Source organism: Pseudochaenichthys georgianus, chromosome 3 (genome assembly GCF_902827115.2).
Source record: "Pseudochaenichthys georgianus chromosome 3, fPseGeo1.2, whole genome shotgun sequence".
Lineage (NCBI taxonomy): Eukaryota > Metazoa > Chordata > Actinopteri > Perciformes > Channichthyidae > Pseudochaenichthys > Pseudochaenichthys georgianus.
This window is the reverse complement of record NC_047505.1, coordinates 10,836,244-10,850,735: the sequence shown is the minus strand read 5'-3', so window position 1 is coordinate 10,850,735 and position 14,492 is coordinate 10,836,244. Positions and strand designations below refer to the sequence as shown.

The 14,492-nt window shown below is 42.4% G+C and overlaps 1 protein-coding gene across 1 annotated transcript in view; it reads left to right on the top strand.

Moving 5' to 3' along the window:
- The first annotated feature begins 1,503 nt into the window (after positions 1–1,503).
- mmp15b (matrix metallopeptidase 15b) overlaps positions 1,504–14,492 on the top strand; it is a 39,011-nt gene continuing 26,022 nt past the window's right edge. The window contains exons 1-4 of the mRNA XM_034104868.2: positions 1,504–2,536; positions 11,258–11,406; positions 12,154–12,276; positions 12,372–12,679. Coding sequence (XP_033960759.1) covers positions 2,414–2,536; positions 11,258–11,406; positions 12,154–12,276; positions 12,372–12,679 — 703 coding nt within the window. The 5' untranslated portion in view covers positions 1,504–2,413. The remainder of the gene's footprint in view (positions 2,537–11,257; positions 11,407–12,153; positions 12,277–12,371; positions 12,680–14,492) is intronic.

The window sequence follows — 14,492 nt, the reverse complement described above, 5'->3', positions numbered from 1 at the left end:
ACATCAACATACTAAAGGCTGTAAAGAGATATGGGTGTCATTCCTAATTCGATCACTGGTGTGTGGGCAGGTGTTGACTGATGTTAGCCTCTGGGGTTCAAACCTACCTGAGACAAACATCATACAAAGAGACCATTGAAGCAGAGTGACTGACATAAAGCAGGTGCTGATCCTTATGAGTAACTGGAAAACCCTAAGTGATAAAACATCGCTTTTATTTGTAAGTACATTTGCCTTTTTAGTTGTCAGCAAAAGTCACACAAATTATACAATGGGGATTTCCAAGAAGTCAAATTATTACCACTATTTTTTCTCCAAACAAGTTGGATTGCTTGAAAATGTCACGTGTTGTTTCCATTTGTCAAAGGTAACACGGATAACAATTGCTGAGTAACATTTCAATGTATTAAATGAACTGAAGCTAAAAAAAAGAGGCTTACCAACAACCTTTGTGTGTGTTCAGTAAACTGTGACACCTCCCGTTTTGACCTCAGGCCAAAATTCATTTAGCCTTTTAGACATATTTCCCTGCAATACCAAGCAGGGGTAAGTCGTAAGTGAATTGCAAAAGGCAAGACAGCATTGACAAATGCAAACAGGTACCGATACAAGTTGTTCTTTTTTAATTCTATAGACTTAACAAAACAACTTTGTTTCGCATCTACGTCTTTATGCATCTCACTATTAAGCTTATGTCTTTATTTACTTTTCATACTCATTTTGGCCACAAGAGGCTGCAATGCACTACTAAGCAATGTATCCATGTGTTCTTAAACATAATTATGAATAACTTTAAATTATCTGTTTTCACAGATGAAAAAAAAGTCACTTTGACAAATTATCCTGTCAAAACTTATTGTATGTGGCAACATCGTTTCAAAATGGAGTGAAACAAACAGTAACACCATGGTCATATCAGTTAGTGAATTGGGTTAATACCCCTTTTATTATGTTTATCTGTCTAATGGTGACTTCAAATCTCATAGCTTATCAGTACATGTACCTGTTACATTCAGTATGTGTACGTGTGTGAGCTCTTACACACATTGGGGGGAGGGTCATGGTTGCTGGCGTCCGTCTCGGGCTCTTCCTCCGCTCCCTCCCCACTTCCACCTCCATCCGTCCGGTTGTGAAGCATTGTAGTGGTCAGCTCCATCAAGTCAGCCACTGGAAAATAGGACAAAACCGGAAATGATATGCCTTCAAAATAAGAGACAACTAAAATATCAGACCTGGCAGGAAACTTTAATAGTTAATAAAAACAAATATTATTCCTGAGTCATTATGCTACTTGTACGTGAGCTCCCTCAAACATTTACATTTGTTTAACTGTTAAAAGGCCAATATAATTGAGAAGGAAAAAAAGTCACATTCTGCATGGAGAAAATAACTTTCTTTATTATACAGCATTCCCTGTTTCTTCTACTTTCAAACCCGTCAGAGACGACAGAATGATTCAGACTGCGTACCTTTTATTTTGGCAGCCATGACAGGGACACCTCGCTGATGTGCTGCCACGCTTGACGCTCTCATCTCCACGTTAGGTACAGAAACCCCACCAACAGAGGACCACTGTCCGTGCTGCTTCGGTAGGAACACAACACAGCCACGGAATCAGGATAAGACTGATAGCAACTAAGTATCGGCTTCCGAGACGGTTTCCTCTGTTAAAAGGGAACAACTGGACGTAGAGGGCTCTTTTTTTTTTTTACAAGAGGTAGCGAGCTATAACTGCCGTTGCCGCTTACAGCTACGACACTGCTCGAGCTGCTGCTGAAGGAGTCAAGTGCGGTGAACTTTCATGTTGTCGCTGTTTCAGATTTCTAAACTTTCTCAGGGTACATTTGAATGCACCCGAATAGGCATCAACACGACATGAGTTCATTTACCCACTGTATTTGAACATGTCAGCAGTACAATATTTACTCAAAAGCATTTATGGGTTATGCCCACTTTGATTGTGGGCACTGCTGGAGACATTGTTGCTCTTTTGAAGTGCACTTTCAAGGTTACTAACAGGGCAGCGACTTTGATGTTAATTAAATGAGTCGGGCGCTCTAGTGGGTAACTCCCGCTAGAGATAACAGAGCACAGTAGTCAAAGAAAGGTGAGACGGACTGTTAACGCTGTTAAAACAACTTAAAGGAGAACCCTGCATGGAGGTTCACATATGACAAGTCGCGGACATTTATGGAGGGTCAGTTTGTAGTGCGGCTCTGGCTGTAAAACTGAAATGGGGCTCTTTTCCAGGATACAAGTGCACAGTTGAAGACCGTCGTATAATTCTCACTTGGGAATAGTTTACAACCATTGTATCAGGGTTTTTACCACTAAACCAACAGTACTGTAAAAACCTTTCAAAGTCACCCTAGTTTATCCTCTGGGATTTACTGATTTCCCTCGCGCCCGGACCATGGCCTCCTCCTCGCGGAACAGCTGCTTCTGGTTGCTCTGGAGACGCACCTTCCTCGCGATGGGGCTGTACGCGCTCGTGGCGCGTGGAGCAGCGGAGGGTGACAGCGCCTTCAACTCAGAGGTAAATACACAGCAGCGTTATTAGTGACTATACTGACTGACTAATGCTCTATGCTTAGGCTACTAACTGCGATGAAACCATGATGCTGGTTCTTACTTTTGCTATAAGCAGTCACTAAAGTTGTGTATAGAACTAGTGCTAGGCCTATTAATGTAATTTAGTTTCTTATTTAAATCCACTAATACAAACCAGTGTAACAGCTTCAGACATGAGCAAGTCATCAACAATGATGCAGGACCACCCAGTGCACACCAGCTGGTTGATGATACTTGTATTCATTATATTATTGTAATAATACTCTAACTAAATGCATATTTTCCCGTAAAGTGCACATGGTGAGGAAAACATATTGATTGGCAGGTGTGCAGTCTTTTTTTTGTCTGTAAGGGACATTCACATCTATAATATCCACCTCTTTAATGGAACATGTTTTAGGTAAGATGATTTTTTTTAATTCTGGGCGCCCCCATCACACCATTCTCAAAAACAATTCTTTGGACCCCCCTTTCATATTTGCTGTGCTAGAAAAAACACATGCTATAGCAAAACTGATCTCCACATAGTAGCCATTGTAAAGGTAAGTACTTAGAATATTACCCCATAAGGAACACATGTTTTAGCATTATTTAGGCGCGCCATTAGACGCCAAAGTGTGCCATAGTAACAAGTTTGAACTTGAACCAGCACTTCATTTTCCTTTCACCCGTCCAGCTGTTATCTAGAACACTTGACTGCTTCAGAGTATTGAAAGGTGATTAATGGTGGAGCTTTTGTTTGTTGTTTGCCAAAGAGGTCATTAGTCATTAGAGGTGACCAAGCATTTCCAAACTCACTGACCAGGGGGTCTGCTTGTTAGCCAGGTCACAACATACAGTGTGTGTGTGTGTGTGTGTGTGTGTGTGTGTGTGTGTGTGTGTGTGTGTGTGTGTGTGTGTGTGCGCTAATGTGTCTCGCTGACAAGAGATGGAGGGTTTTACACAATGTGTGGACTGAGGAGAAATTCCTAATCGCTTGTTGCTAAATGTGTGTGTTTGTGTGTGCCAACTGAAATAGTAACAACACATGTTGACACATCTGGAATGCTCCATGCTCCGAAGGTAAAGTGCATCCTGAACGGAGTGCACGTCAACTTTATTAATGGCTGCTGTTCCAACTAAAGTAAACGAAGGCTGATGGATTAGAAAGACTTGCCAACCTACCAAATAGGATATTCTTGAACTGAACGGCATCAACCGATATTGTTTCCACCTGTCAGTTCTTTACTGGATGGCTATGTTTATAATAACAAACATATTGCACAACATGGGTCAAATGGAGAGAACAGCAATACCTCAGGTACAGAACACTGTTGAGTAGGGCTGCTCGATTATGGCACAAATCATAATCTCCATTATTTGGGTCAATAATTGATCACGATTATTAAAAACGATTATCCATTTACTAAAAAAAATGTGAACAGTATGTTTTTAACAGTTGATTACCCTGAACTTTAAGTATAATTCAACTGAAAAAAAAAAAAGTTGATCAATAATCGTTTTATTTCAATGATGTTGTTTTCATAATCGTTGCAAGCCAACATCGTAATTGCGATTCAAATACGATTAATTGAGCAGCCCTACAGTTGATTGCCTTCAAGGGGCCCTATTATGCTTTTTGGGGGTTCCCCTTTACTGTAGTGACTTATATTGTTGTTTCTTTTGCATGTAAATGGTCCGCAAAGGCTTATCCTTGGATTGTGCTGTTAGACACAGCAACATGTTGTTGTGTTGCCTCAGTGGAGAAATGTAATAAGCGCCTGTTGCTTTTATTCTGACAATTTACGATGATTTCAATGTGATTTGCCGTATCGTGTACTTTCTAAAATAAAGAACGGGTAAAGGACGGACTTAGATCAACATATAACATATAAAAAGTGTTGTTTAGTTTGGTTCACAGCAGCCTCTGTGACACACACCCACACTGTGTCGGATGGTGTTGAGTCTACATTACACCTACTCTACCGTTTCTTCACAAACTGACATCTCAAATTAAATCTGATCCTCGCAGTCAGTTGTGGTTTAATGCATGTGTTGAGGAGTTGGCCCGAGACCTTTACTCCCACTCTGTCTGGACAAAAAGGATGAAGTGGGAAGGAAGAAGAATGACGGAAAAGGGAGAGATGTTGTGTGTGGCGAGCGCTTTAGAGATCTCGACTAAAAAAGGGGAAATGCCGCGGCACATTTATTTATCAAAGCCGGAAAGAGAGACCAAGATGGATATAGAAAGTTGACGATCAGGCTCAGCTGTGCAGCATGTGATGGCTGAATGTGACAGCTGTTCTCTAACTGACACACACACACACACACACACACACACACACACACACACACACACACACACACACACACACACACACACACACACACACACACACACACACACACACACACACACACACACACACACACACACACACACACACACACACACACACACACACACACACACACACACACACACACACACACACACACACACACACGCGCACACACACAGACAGTGCACAGGCATGCTGGGTCTGGGACTCCAGGGCATCTTAGGAAATACAATGGACCCTCTTGTCTGAAGAGAAAGAACTGTGAGAGAAAACTTGCCAATCGGAGAAAGAGAGCGGATAAGCCCATAACGAAACGTGATAAGGGAAAGCTGTAGAAAGAGTATGCAAAAGGTGTTCAACCACGACATGTGAAAGCAGAGTAACAGAGGGAAGTGGTAATCAGTGACTTAACACGACAACTTGTATTCATGTAATCTGCAACGTGCTGTCCCTCCACATTCCAGCCCCTTTCCCCCCCTGTGATTGGCTATCACCACTTCCACAACTCTGACTTTGCTTAAGGGATGGGATGGGGCAGGGGGTGATATGAGATGGGAACGGGAGTCTCTGAGCATGTCATCGTGTTATGCATTGGGCATTTCTGCTTTTTGCCAAATCATGTTTTTCAAAAGGGCCGAGTCATCGGGGATTCAGAGCAACTGTTCTACCGCTGGTGCTGCTAACGTGGGAGTGTGGTGTCCATGAGAGGAGCGCTCTCTGGGAACTTTGGGATTTAGACTTTGCAGACCATTGGCGTTCACATAAAACAATATAACACAAAACAGCAAAGGGAAAACCCCAAAAAGCACAACAGAGCCCCTTTAAGTATACATAATACTTTTATACTAGTACAATTCTGTAGCAAATATTGTACTTTTTACAACATTTAAATGATAACTTAATAATACAAAACGATAAACATCAAGAGAGTATTTGTACACGAATGCTAGAGTAATTAGCTTGCAGTCTCGAGCCTTGAATCCGTGTTCCTCTAACTCCATGTGTGCCGTGTGAAATCTTCAAATGTAACAAGTGAAATTCCCTTCCTCCTGCTATCTTTGCCTCGCTCTCAAAAGTCCATTTGCATATCCGTCCCGTTGGTAGGACTTTGAGGGGTAGGAGATGGCAGCGTGCCAAGCCTTAAAATAAAAGCTCTGTTAGTATCTTGGCTGACATTGGGGTGGACACACACACACACACACACACACACACACACACACACACACACACACACACACACACACACACACACACACACACACACACACACACACACACACACACACACACACACACACACACACACACACACACACACACACACACACACACACACACACACACACACACACACACACACACACACACACACACACACACTCCTGGCAGGTTTTATAACTCCTTGTATATTGCTGGGTCTGGTTTTGGCAGGTAAGCTCAAGGACTCTTTGAAAGACCATTTAATATACGAGGCCAAGCGTGCACACACACACACACACACACACACACACACACACACACACTCCTATTCCTCCTGTTGTCTAAAACTGGCTTTGTATTCCGCCCAGCTTATGAGGGAAGGTGAGTGGCCGTACTGAGACTTGACTGTTGAAGACGAATGGGTTTGAGGAGGGGGGGTTCAAATACCTCCATACGTCTTCCAAACAGCACTATAGCTCTTCCCTTGTCCAGACCCCAACCTGTTGTAAACACAGGGAACAGAGAAAGGGTGTGTAGTAGATACCAGATCAGATTCAGCGAACATAAAGGCATTTCCCTTTTGTATCAAGTGCAATCACTGCAGCAATGAGTACCATGTGGAGACGCTGATCACAGAGGAGCAGGGAAGGAAGCAGCTGGACAAAGACACGTGTAGGAGATTACACAGGACACTAGCTTGGCTTCTTCTTTTGATTACCTTTATGGGAATTGGGGACTAGAGTGGCGCAGTATTGAGTTCTAAAACTCTAACACAAGCTAGAGATTTTCCCTTTGAGTTGTAAAACACGTACAACACAAAATATCTCAGTAAGTACACCGCTAGCGAATGTCTGAAGCTTCTATCTGTCATAAAAACGGCAGTTGCTAACAAGTTAAACGAGACGACTAAACGTCATCCCGCCGAAGTTTAGCCGCCTTTAGCTTAGCCGCCTTTAGCTTAGCCGCCTTTAGCCTAGCCGCCGTTAGCTTAGCCGCCTTTAGCTTAGCCGCCTTTAGCTTAGCCGCCTTTAGCCTAGCCGCCTTTAGCTTAGCGATGGTGACGTGAAGTCATGTGACAGTTTGTTTATAGCTGTTAGCTTAACACGTCGTCTGCTGTATGCATTTACCCTCAATAATCATAGTCGGATTAATATGTGGAGATTTTCCTGTGATACTTAAACAACCTAATGTGTATGTATCATAAACGTGTGTTTGCTGGAGATTTTACACAGGACAAGCAGCTTTGCGACACAACACACAACTCTTTGTTTTAGGCGTTATAACGGCTGCTAACATTATCCAAACAAAAAAAGCCTACTCACCACACTCGTCTATTTCTCCCAAACAACCAGATTTCACTTATTCACAATAGACAGGCTGATGACTTGGATCACCTGAAACACAAAGTAAGAGCCAGTGAGCAGAGAACACACACACACACAGACCCCTAGTGGAGTGGAGGGGTCGTAACACTTACATTCTGTCATTGTTCACAGTCCAATGGAAAGACACATCGCTTTTTGTCAATGGAGCCGTTGCAATGCTAACTTCTGCGTTGGCCTTCAAAGATACGTCCTGACTGCAGCTCTCTATAACAATTTGAAACTGCTTTGGTTGGATGACCGTTAGCGGGTGCATTTCAGCGAGTGCTTTGTTTTTAACTTTAGGCAGTATGAAATATGAAGTGCATTAGCTGACATGAACATCCAATCAATAATGCTTATTACTAATCAGCTCTATAAAGATTTTCTGTCTTTTGGGGACATGTTTGTTAAATCTATCCTAGTGGAATTGTAAACATTTTGTTATTCGATTACAGCTGCTGTGATTACATTATTTGACCATTGACTGCAACCCTCCCTTTTACAGTGAGTGTCCACTCCTAGCATTGCAAATATAAACCAGGTACAGAGTCCACCACGTTGCCATTCCAGGGCCTGTGTCCAAATACTGCCTATTTCTGAGTGACAGCGTACTTTAGTTGTTTTCACTGAGTGAGCACGTACGTCCACCGCAACCAGCAACCTTTTTCTGACCCCTTTTGTTGCTGTCGCTCCAAGAGCTTCAAGTTAAAACATTTTATTTTTCAATTCAAGTGCTGGTGAGGTGACGGTAGAAATGAGAGAAGAAGCCTGTTTTTGGCCATGTCTGTCAGACCAAAACTATCACAACTAACATTGAAATAACTCTGTTTGCCTCTGTCTGAAATGAATGACCTGTGGTCAAACATTCATTAAAGTTCAGAATGGTTCATCTGCCACAGCTATCATTGTTACGTGCATTTTATGCCGGGAAAGAATGGAAAACTTCATGGGCATAACAACAGAAACTGAAGGGGCGGGGCTTATCAACCAGTTGTTTGTGTTGAGTTCATGTTAGCCTGGTACACTGTTGTGATGTTTGTGTTGTCTTAGCTATTCTGTAGCGGTAACTACATGTATGATTACGTTTCATGCGATGAATAGAGGTTTTTTGTGAACCCTGCTACCTGTTTTCCCCTAGCTTGTGTGCCTGTTCGTGAGAGAGTATTAAGATAGTGTTTCAGGTGTGTGTGTGTGTGTGTGTGTGTGTGTGTGTGTGTGTGTGTGTGTGTGTGTGTGTGTGTGTGTGTGTGTGTGTGTGTGTGTGTGTGTGTGTGTGTGTGTGTGTGTGTGTGTGTGTGAGCTTCCTTATCTAAAGGCAGAGGTGGGTCAGGGTCACGTCCAGTTTACCCTCTCCTACACACTCATTCACAGAGCTGCATCTGCAAGAAAGAGAAACATTGAATATGAGAAACAGAGAGGGAATAATGCAAACATACATAACAGTGTTTTCCATACATTGATTTATTTGTGGCGGGCTGCTACAATTAAATATGGTCCGCCACAAATGGATCTGATAAAAAAATAAAAATTATAATAATATTTAATTTTTTGTTTAATTTTGGTGGTCTAATGGATAGTGAGGTGGGCTGATGATCGGAAGGTTGCGAGTTCAAATCCCGCCAGGAACACCACTACTAGTGTGCCCTTGAGCAGAGGTGGGGACTCGAGTCACATGACTTGACTCGAGTCGCATTTCTTTTGACTTGAGACTTGCTTGACTAACATTGATAAAAGACTTGATTTGACTTTGACTTGGTATTCATGGGGGGGGGGGGGGGAACACTGCATAACATTAAGAGTTTTTCTCATTTCTTTCTGCAAAGGAAATAAGAAACAATTAAAATGAACACTTAAATGCTTGACAATATTGTACATGAGTGTGTCTCAATGTTCAATAATAAGAGATATGTAAAAGATTAAAGTGTAGTGAAACAATAGATTTACAATAATAACTACAGTATAGGACAAAAGAATATAGAAAAGGGACAGAAAAACATGTATGTAGTACAGTTACTAAATTAACTAACAGGAGCTAAAGTGACAAAAGTGAAGTATTTACGTAAATATCGAGTAGTATATATATTCAATAAGTGTTTAGTTTATGATTGTGCGTTGTTTAATAATGGCATACTAGAAGGTAAAACCATATCTACAAATAATAATAATGATGATGATGATGATGATCAACCTGAAGAGGAGATATCGCTCAGCACATCGAAGCATGCCCTTATTGTTTGGAGATATAACCGAAATATGAAAAGCTCCAAAGCCTGAGGACTCAAACACTATGTGTTTACCTCCCTTGAGCTCCTGTTGGCCAGTATATCTGTTAGTTACTTGTGTGTACTGCAGTTGTGTGGATGCCGAGACATTTGAAGCCGCATGTTAAGGCAAACTGACTGCATCTTTTACAGAAACAACCGGCTCAGTTAGTGATTCAAAGCTGGTGTTTTTAACGTCAGTAGCTCTGCGATGATCATTAAACTCCTCTTATCAATGTGTGTTTTTAAAGAAGAGCACAGTTCCACAGCGTTGCCTTTATAACAGTCATATTGTAGTTGTGTAGACATTGGATGACACTTCCAGGGATTGGTTGGACTGTAGGGACATTTTGTTTGTTCAGGACACACGTACAGCAAACACAACGTATCGTCTAGGGGGGTACCTCCTACACTAAGACATTTAGTGGGTGGCACTTCTACATGACGAGAGCTCTTATTATTTACAGTTTGTATAAGATGTGCGCCGAGTATATGTGTACGAGGGAGAAAGACTGAAAGATTGTTGGTGTCTCTTAAGGAGTGGATAAGTAAACACAGATATTAAAGCAGTATCTTTCATTGTGTAGATGGGCGTATATTTGACGAATGCACACACAGATACCCACACTGCTTTATGTGTGCACTCAGACACTCCCTTTTACATTCCCTGCACCACCATGGATAGGGTGTCCATGCGTGGGCGTATCTAGTATCCCAGACTACCCAGTGTGCAAGTGGTTGCCCGTGTGTGCGTGCGTGTGATATTAGGTTTCGTCTTAACAGGTGGGATAGACTTTGCGTCATCTGTGATTGGCTCAAATATCACGTTTTCTCCATCAAGTCTGTCATCAACACCCACCCCCCACTTACATGCTCCCAGAGACCAGATGAGGTAGGGCTCACAGTCAGCTCTGAAACTAATGTCCTGCCTGCCTTCTGAGTACCAAGTCAAATCTCTGTCATACCATCATGTTACAAAAGCTGTGGTATCTGCGCCTGGCTATGGAAGGGTATTTCTGCCAGTAAAAAAATACAGATAAGAAAACGATAAAAAAAACTCTTTGCCCTGTGATGAAACAAAAGGTTAATGTAAGACATTATGGTTAGAAACGTTGTACAAATAATAACGTAGTATGTCAAATTACAGAAAAACTTTTTTTTAAATGATGACGTATGAAAGCTTCTAATTTTTCCGAGATATGAAAGTCATTATTTTGAGATTCAAGGTAATTATTTTAACACAATTTCTTACCTACTCATCATTCAGTCATTGTTTTAAGTTAAATGTGTCATTATTTTCTCCATCCCTTTGGCAGAAATGGCTTCCATAAAAAAAACATTCAAAATCCTGACATAGATCGCCCAAATGCTCGAAAAACTAATGACTTTCATAATGACGAAAGTGTACTTTTGAGATAGTGTCATGTCTGTGTAGCGTAAGCTTTTGGCAATTTAATTGTTGATGATGGCCACTTCCATTGCAGCCAACCAAAATGATATTTCTAAAAGGTTCCTTATGTGTTTTTCTTCCTGTCTCCAGTCATGGCTGAAGATGTACGGTTACCTGCCCCAGGCCAGCAGACAGATGTCCACCATGCGATCGGCTCAGATCCTGTCCAATGCCATCAGCGACATGCAGCGCTTCTACAGCCTGCAGGTCACTGGACAGATGGACCAACACACAGTCAGGTTAGCCTGGATCAACTGGAATGTTTGTTGTATGTTAAGACTCACACCAACTCTCAAGATGATATGGACCAGTCCCTTAAAGCAACGACCACGTCTCAACAGCGTGTTAAAGACTTAGAGACATGTCATGTAAGTAGAAAGAGGTGAAGAAGGACAAGTGATTTAGTCTATAGGGCTGGTCTGGAGGACAAACTGAAGTCCAGGCAGAGGGAGACTCAGGGTGGGGGGGGTACAAGCCCCCAGACGATCCCTGGGTTGAGACAAAAAGTATGATTATACCAGATGAAATAGACAGCAGTAGGGAATGAAGGGATGGTGTGAAAGAGTGGACTAAAGAATGAGAAATGAAGTCATGAAGGAGGTGAAGGGTGAATGGATGGAAGAGAGGAAGGGATGTAGGCAAGACATTATTAATAGCAGAAGGATGGAAGGAATGAAGATGAAGGGCTGTAAGGAAGAATTAAGTGTTGCCGAGATGTGGGGAGGACGGGATGAATGGGAGAAGGAATGGGGGGATGTAGGGCTGTGGACGGGGAATGGGTAGATGTTAGGAAAGGGTGTGTGTTTATTGAAATGGGAGACAAAGTTGACCCGATGTCTTTACCGGTTAGAAGTAGCTTAGCGGGTGATACGAGTTGTGATTGGTGCCTTGCTTGATTTAGTCTAAATGTCACTGTTCGTGCTGCGATGATAAATGCACGATAACACATTGATTCCCTGCCACGCGTGTGTTGCTTGCTCCTTCAGTGCCATGAGGAGGCCCCGCTGTGGTGTGCCTGACAAGTTTGGAGGCCCGATCAAAACCAACGTGCGGCGGAAACGCTATGCCCTCACGGGGCATAGATGGAACAAGAGCCACCTCACTTACAGGTAACACCAGAACCTTCTGTTTGTAAAGAAAATCAAACCGGTAACTGTTCAACTTTAAAAAAAAAAGTTTCCCTCTTCCTCTCTTTTTACCACAGTATCCAGAACTACACTCCCAAGATTGGAGAGTATAACTCATACGAAGCCATCCGTCGGGCGTTTAAAGTCTGGCAGCAGGTGACCCCATTGACCTTCGACGAAATCCCCTACCAGGAGATCAAATATGGACGCCGCAAGGAGCCCGACATTATGATCTTTTTCGCTTCGGGTTTCCATGGAGACAGCTCTCCTTTTGATGGGGAGGGAGGCTTCCTAGCTCACGCCTACTTCCCTGGACCTGGAATGGGCGGGGACACACACTTTGACTCCGATGAACCATGGACCATAGGAAACCACAACGTACAAGGTAAACGCTCACTGACGGTATCATTTCTATTGTTTGGCCAAATGTAGATAAACAAGGAACAACATCTTATTCTACAACAAACGTCTTGGAGAGGCTTTTAGGAAGCACCGTCTGATGCTTCAGTCGGGTGGATGTTTTGCCGCAAAATGTTAGTTGGTGTGTTGGACGTGTTTTTTGTGTGTGCAGCTGCTCACATAGGCTTGCTGTGTTATGAAGGCTTTTGTTGAGCGAGGAGTCCTTGCCTTCTTTCTTTGGGACCTTCTTTCTTTGGTAGAAATGAGGATACAGGTTATTAGGCCCTTAATCATTTCAGCTGATGGGCTGTTCGGAGTCCAACAGTTATGTTGAAGGGTTTTAGTGCTGGTGGATTTATCACATTTTATTTTCAATTACAATTTTGGCTTATAATAATAAGAAAATAGAGATAAAACATTTGCAATGCTCTCATTTTGTGTCGTGTTAGAAATCCAGTGCACCCTTTTTCATTACAGTCGCGAGCTGCCCCTGATTGTACAATAAACAGCTGTTCCAAACACATCACCAGAGTTGGCTCAACTAAGACATTATAAATGGTGTTTTTGTGCTTACGGGGAATATTGCTGTTGAAATCATTGCCTTGACCTATGGATTAACATTTAACTTAAAATGACCCAATTACAACTCTTTGCAAAAGTGAGGATTAAGAAAATGTATTCATTTTGAAGAACATTCTAGAAGAGTCTGTTTTCCTTGCTGTGCACTCATCAACCCTGCTCACCAGAGAGGGGTTTGAGTGACAATAGGCTTTCCTCCCCTGTTATCCACAGACACAGCAGACTGCTAAACGTGTGTGTGTGTGTGTGTGTGTGTGTGTGTGTGTGTGTGTGTGTGTGTGTGTGTGTGTGTGTGTGTGTGTGTGTGTGTGTGTGGACAGTGGAATGCCACAGTAAGTGGGTGTGTGTTCCACTTGGAAGGACTGGTCCCTTTGTTGCACCACGCTACTTACACAGCTCAACAGCAGAGTACAACCGAATTACAATCGTGTCTGACTTCAGTTGGACACATGTCTAATTAGTCAAACTTTTTGCAGATGCAATCTTCTTTCAACTTCAGCATGTTTACTTCCTGTTGCTGAAACAGCCCTTACTCTTCGTTACATTTGAATGTTCAGATTTCCTTCCAGCATAACTCATGCAGATTGATCCAGCAATTGGCTGTTGGAGAGATATTGCACAATACAGTCAACATTGAGAGCTGACACAGCGACAATTCATTCAGTTAATTATTTAAGGCAGTATATAGTACGTTTCTACCTAGAGAAATCACAAAATGGAAATGTGAAATATCCAAATCGTGCAATATCTGGCAAATGAAGGCGACATATGTGAAAATATCTGAATAAAGTACCGTGTTACTGCCGAAAAGCAGCAGTCGACAAACGATATTCTGCAGACTTCATCAAAAATCCTTGTTTGGTATCGATTTTCTTAAAGAGGCCCTATTATGCTTTTCAGGGTTTTCCACGTGAATGATCTGTAAAGGCCAAACTCCCCATTTGCCCTCCAACGTTTCTCTCCCACCTCCCCCACCGCCTCAAACGACTCCATTGGACTCCTTTGTTTAATTCTGTAACATGGTGACATCACTATGTAACACTCACTCTTCTATTGGCTAGCTCTCCAACACATTGTACGTGACATCCTTAAACGGTTAACCAATCACAACTGAGCCGGCCAGCTAACCAATCAGAGCAGACAGAGTTGTCTGGTTTCAGACAGAGGGTGAAAGCGAGTGCTCATATATTGTCTTCTTTAATATATAGTGAGAGTTGCAG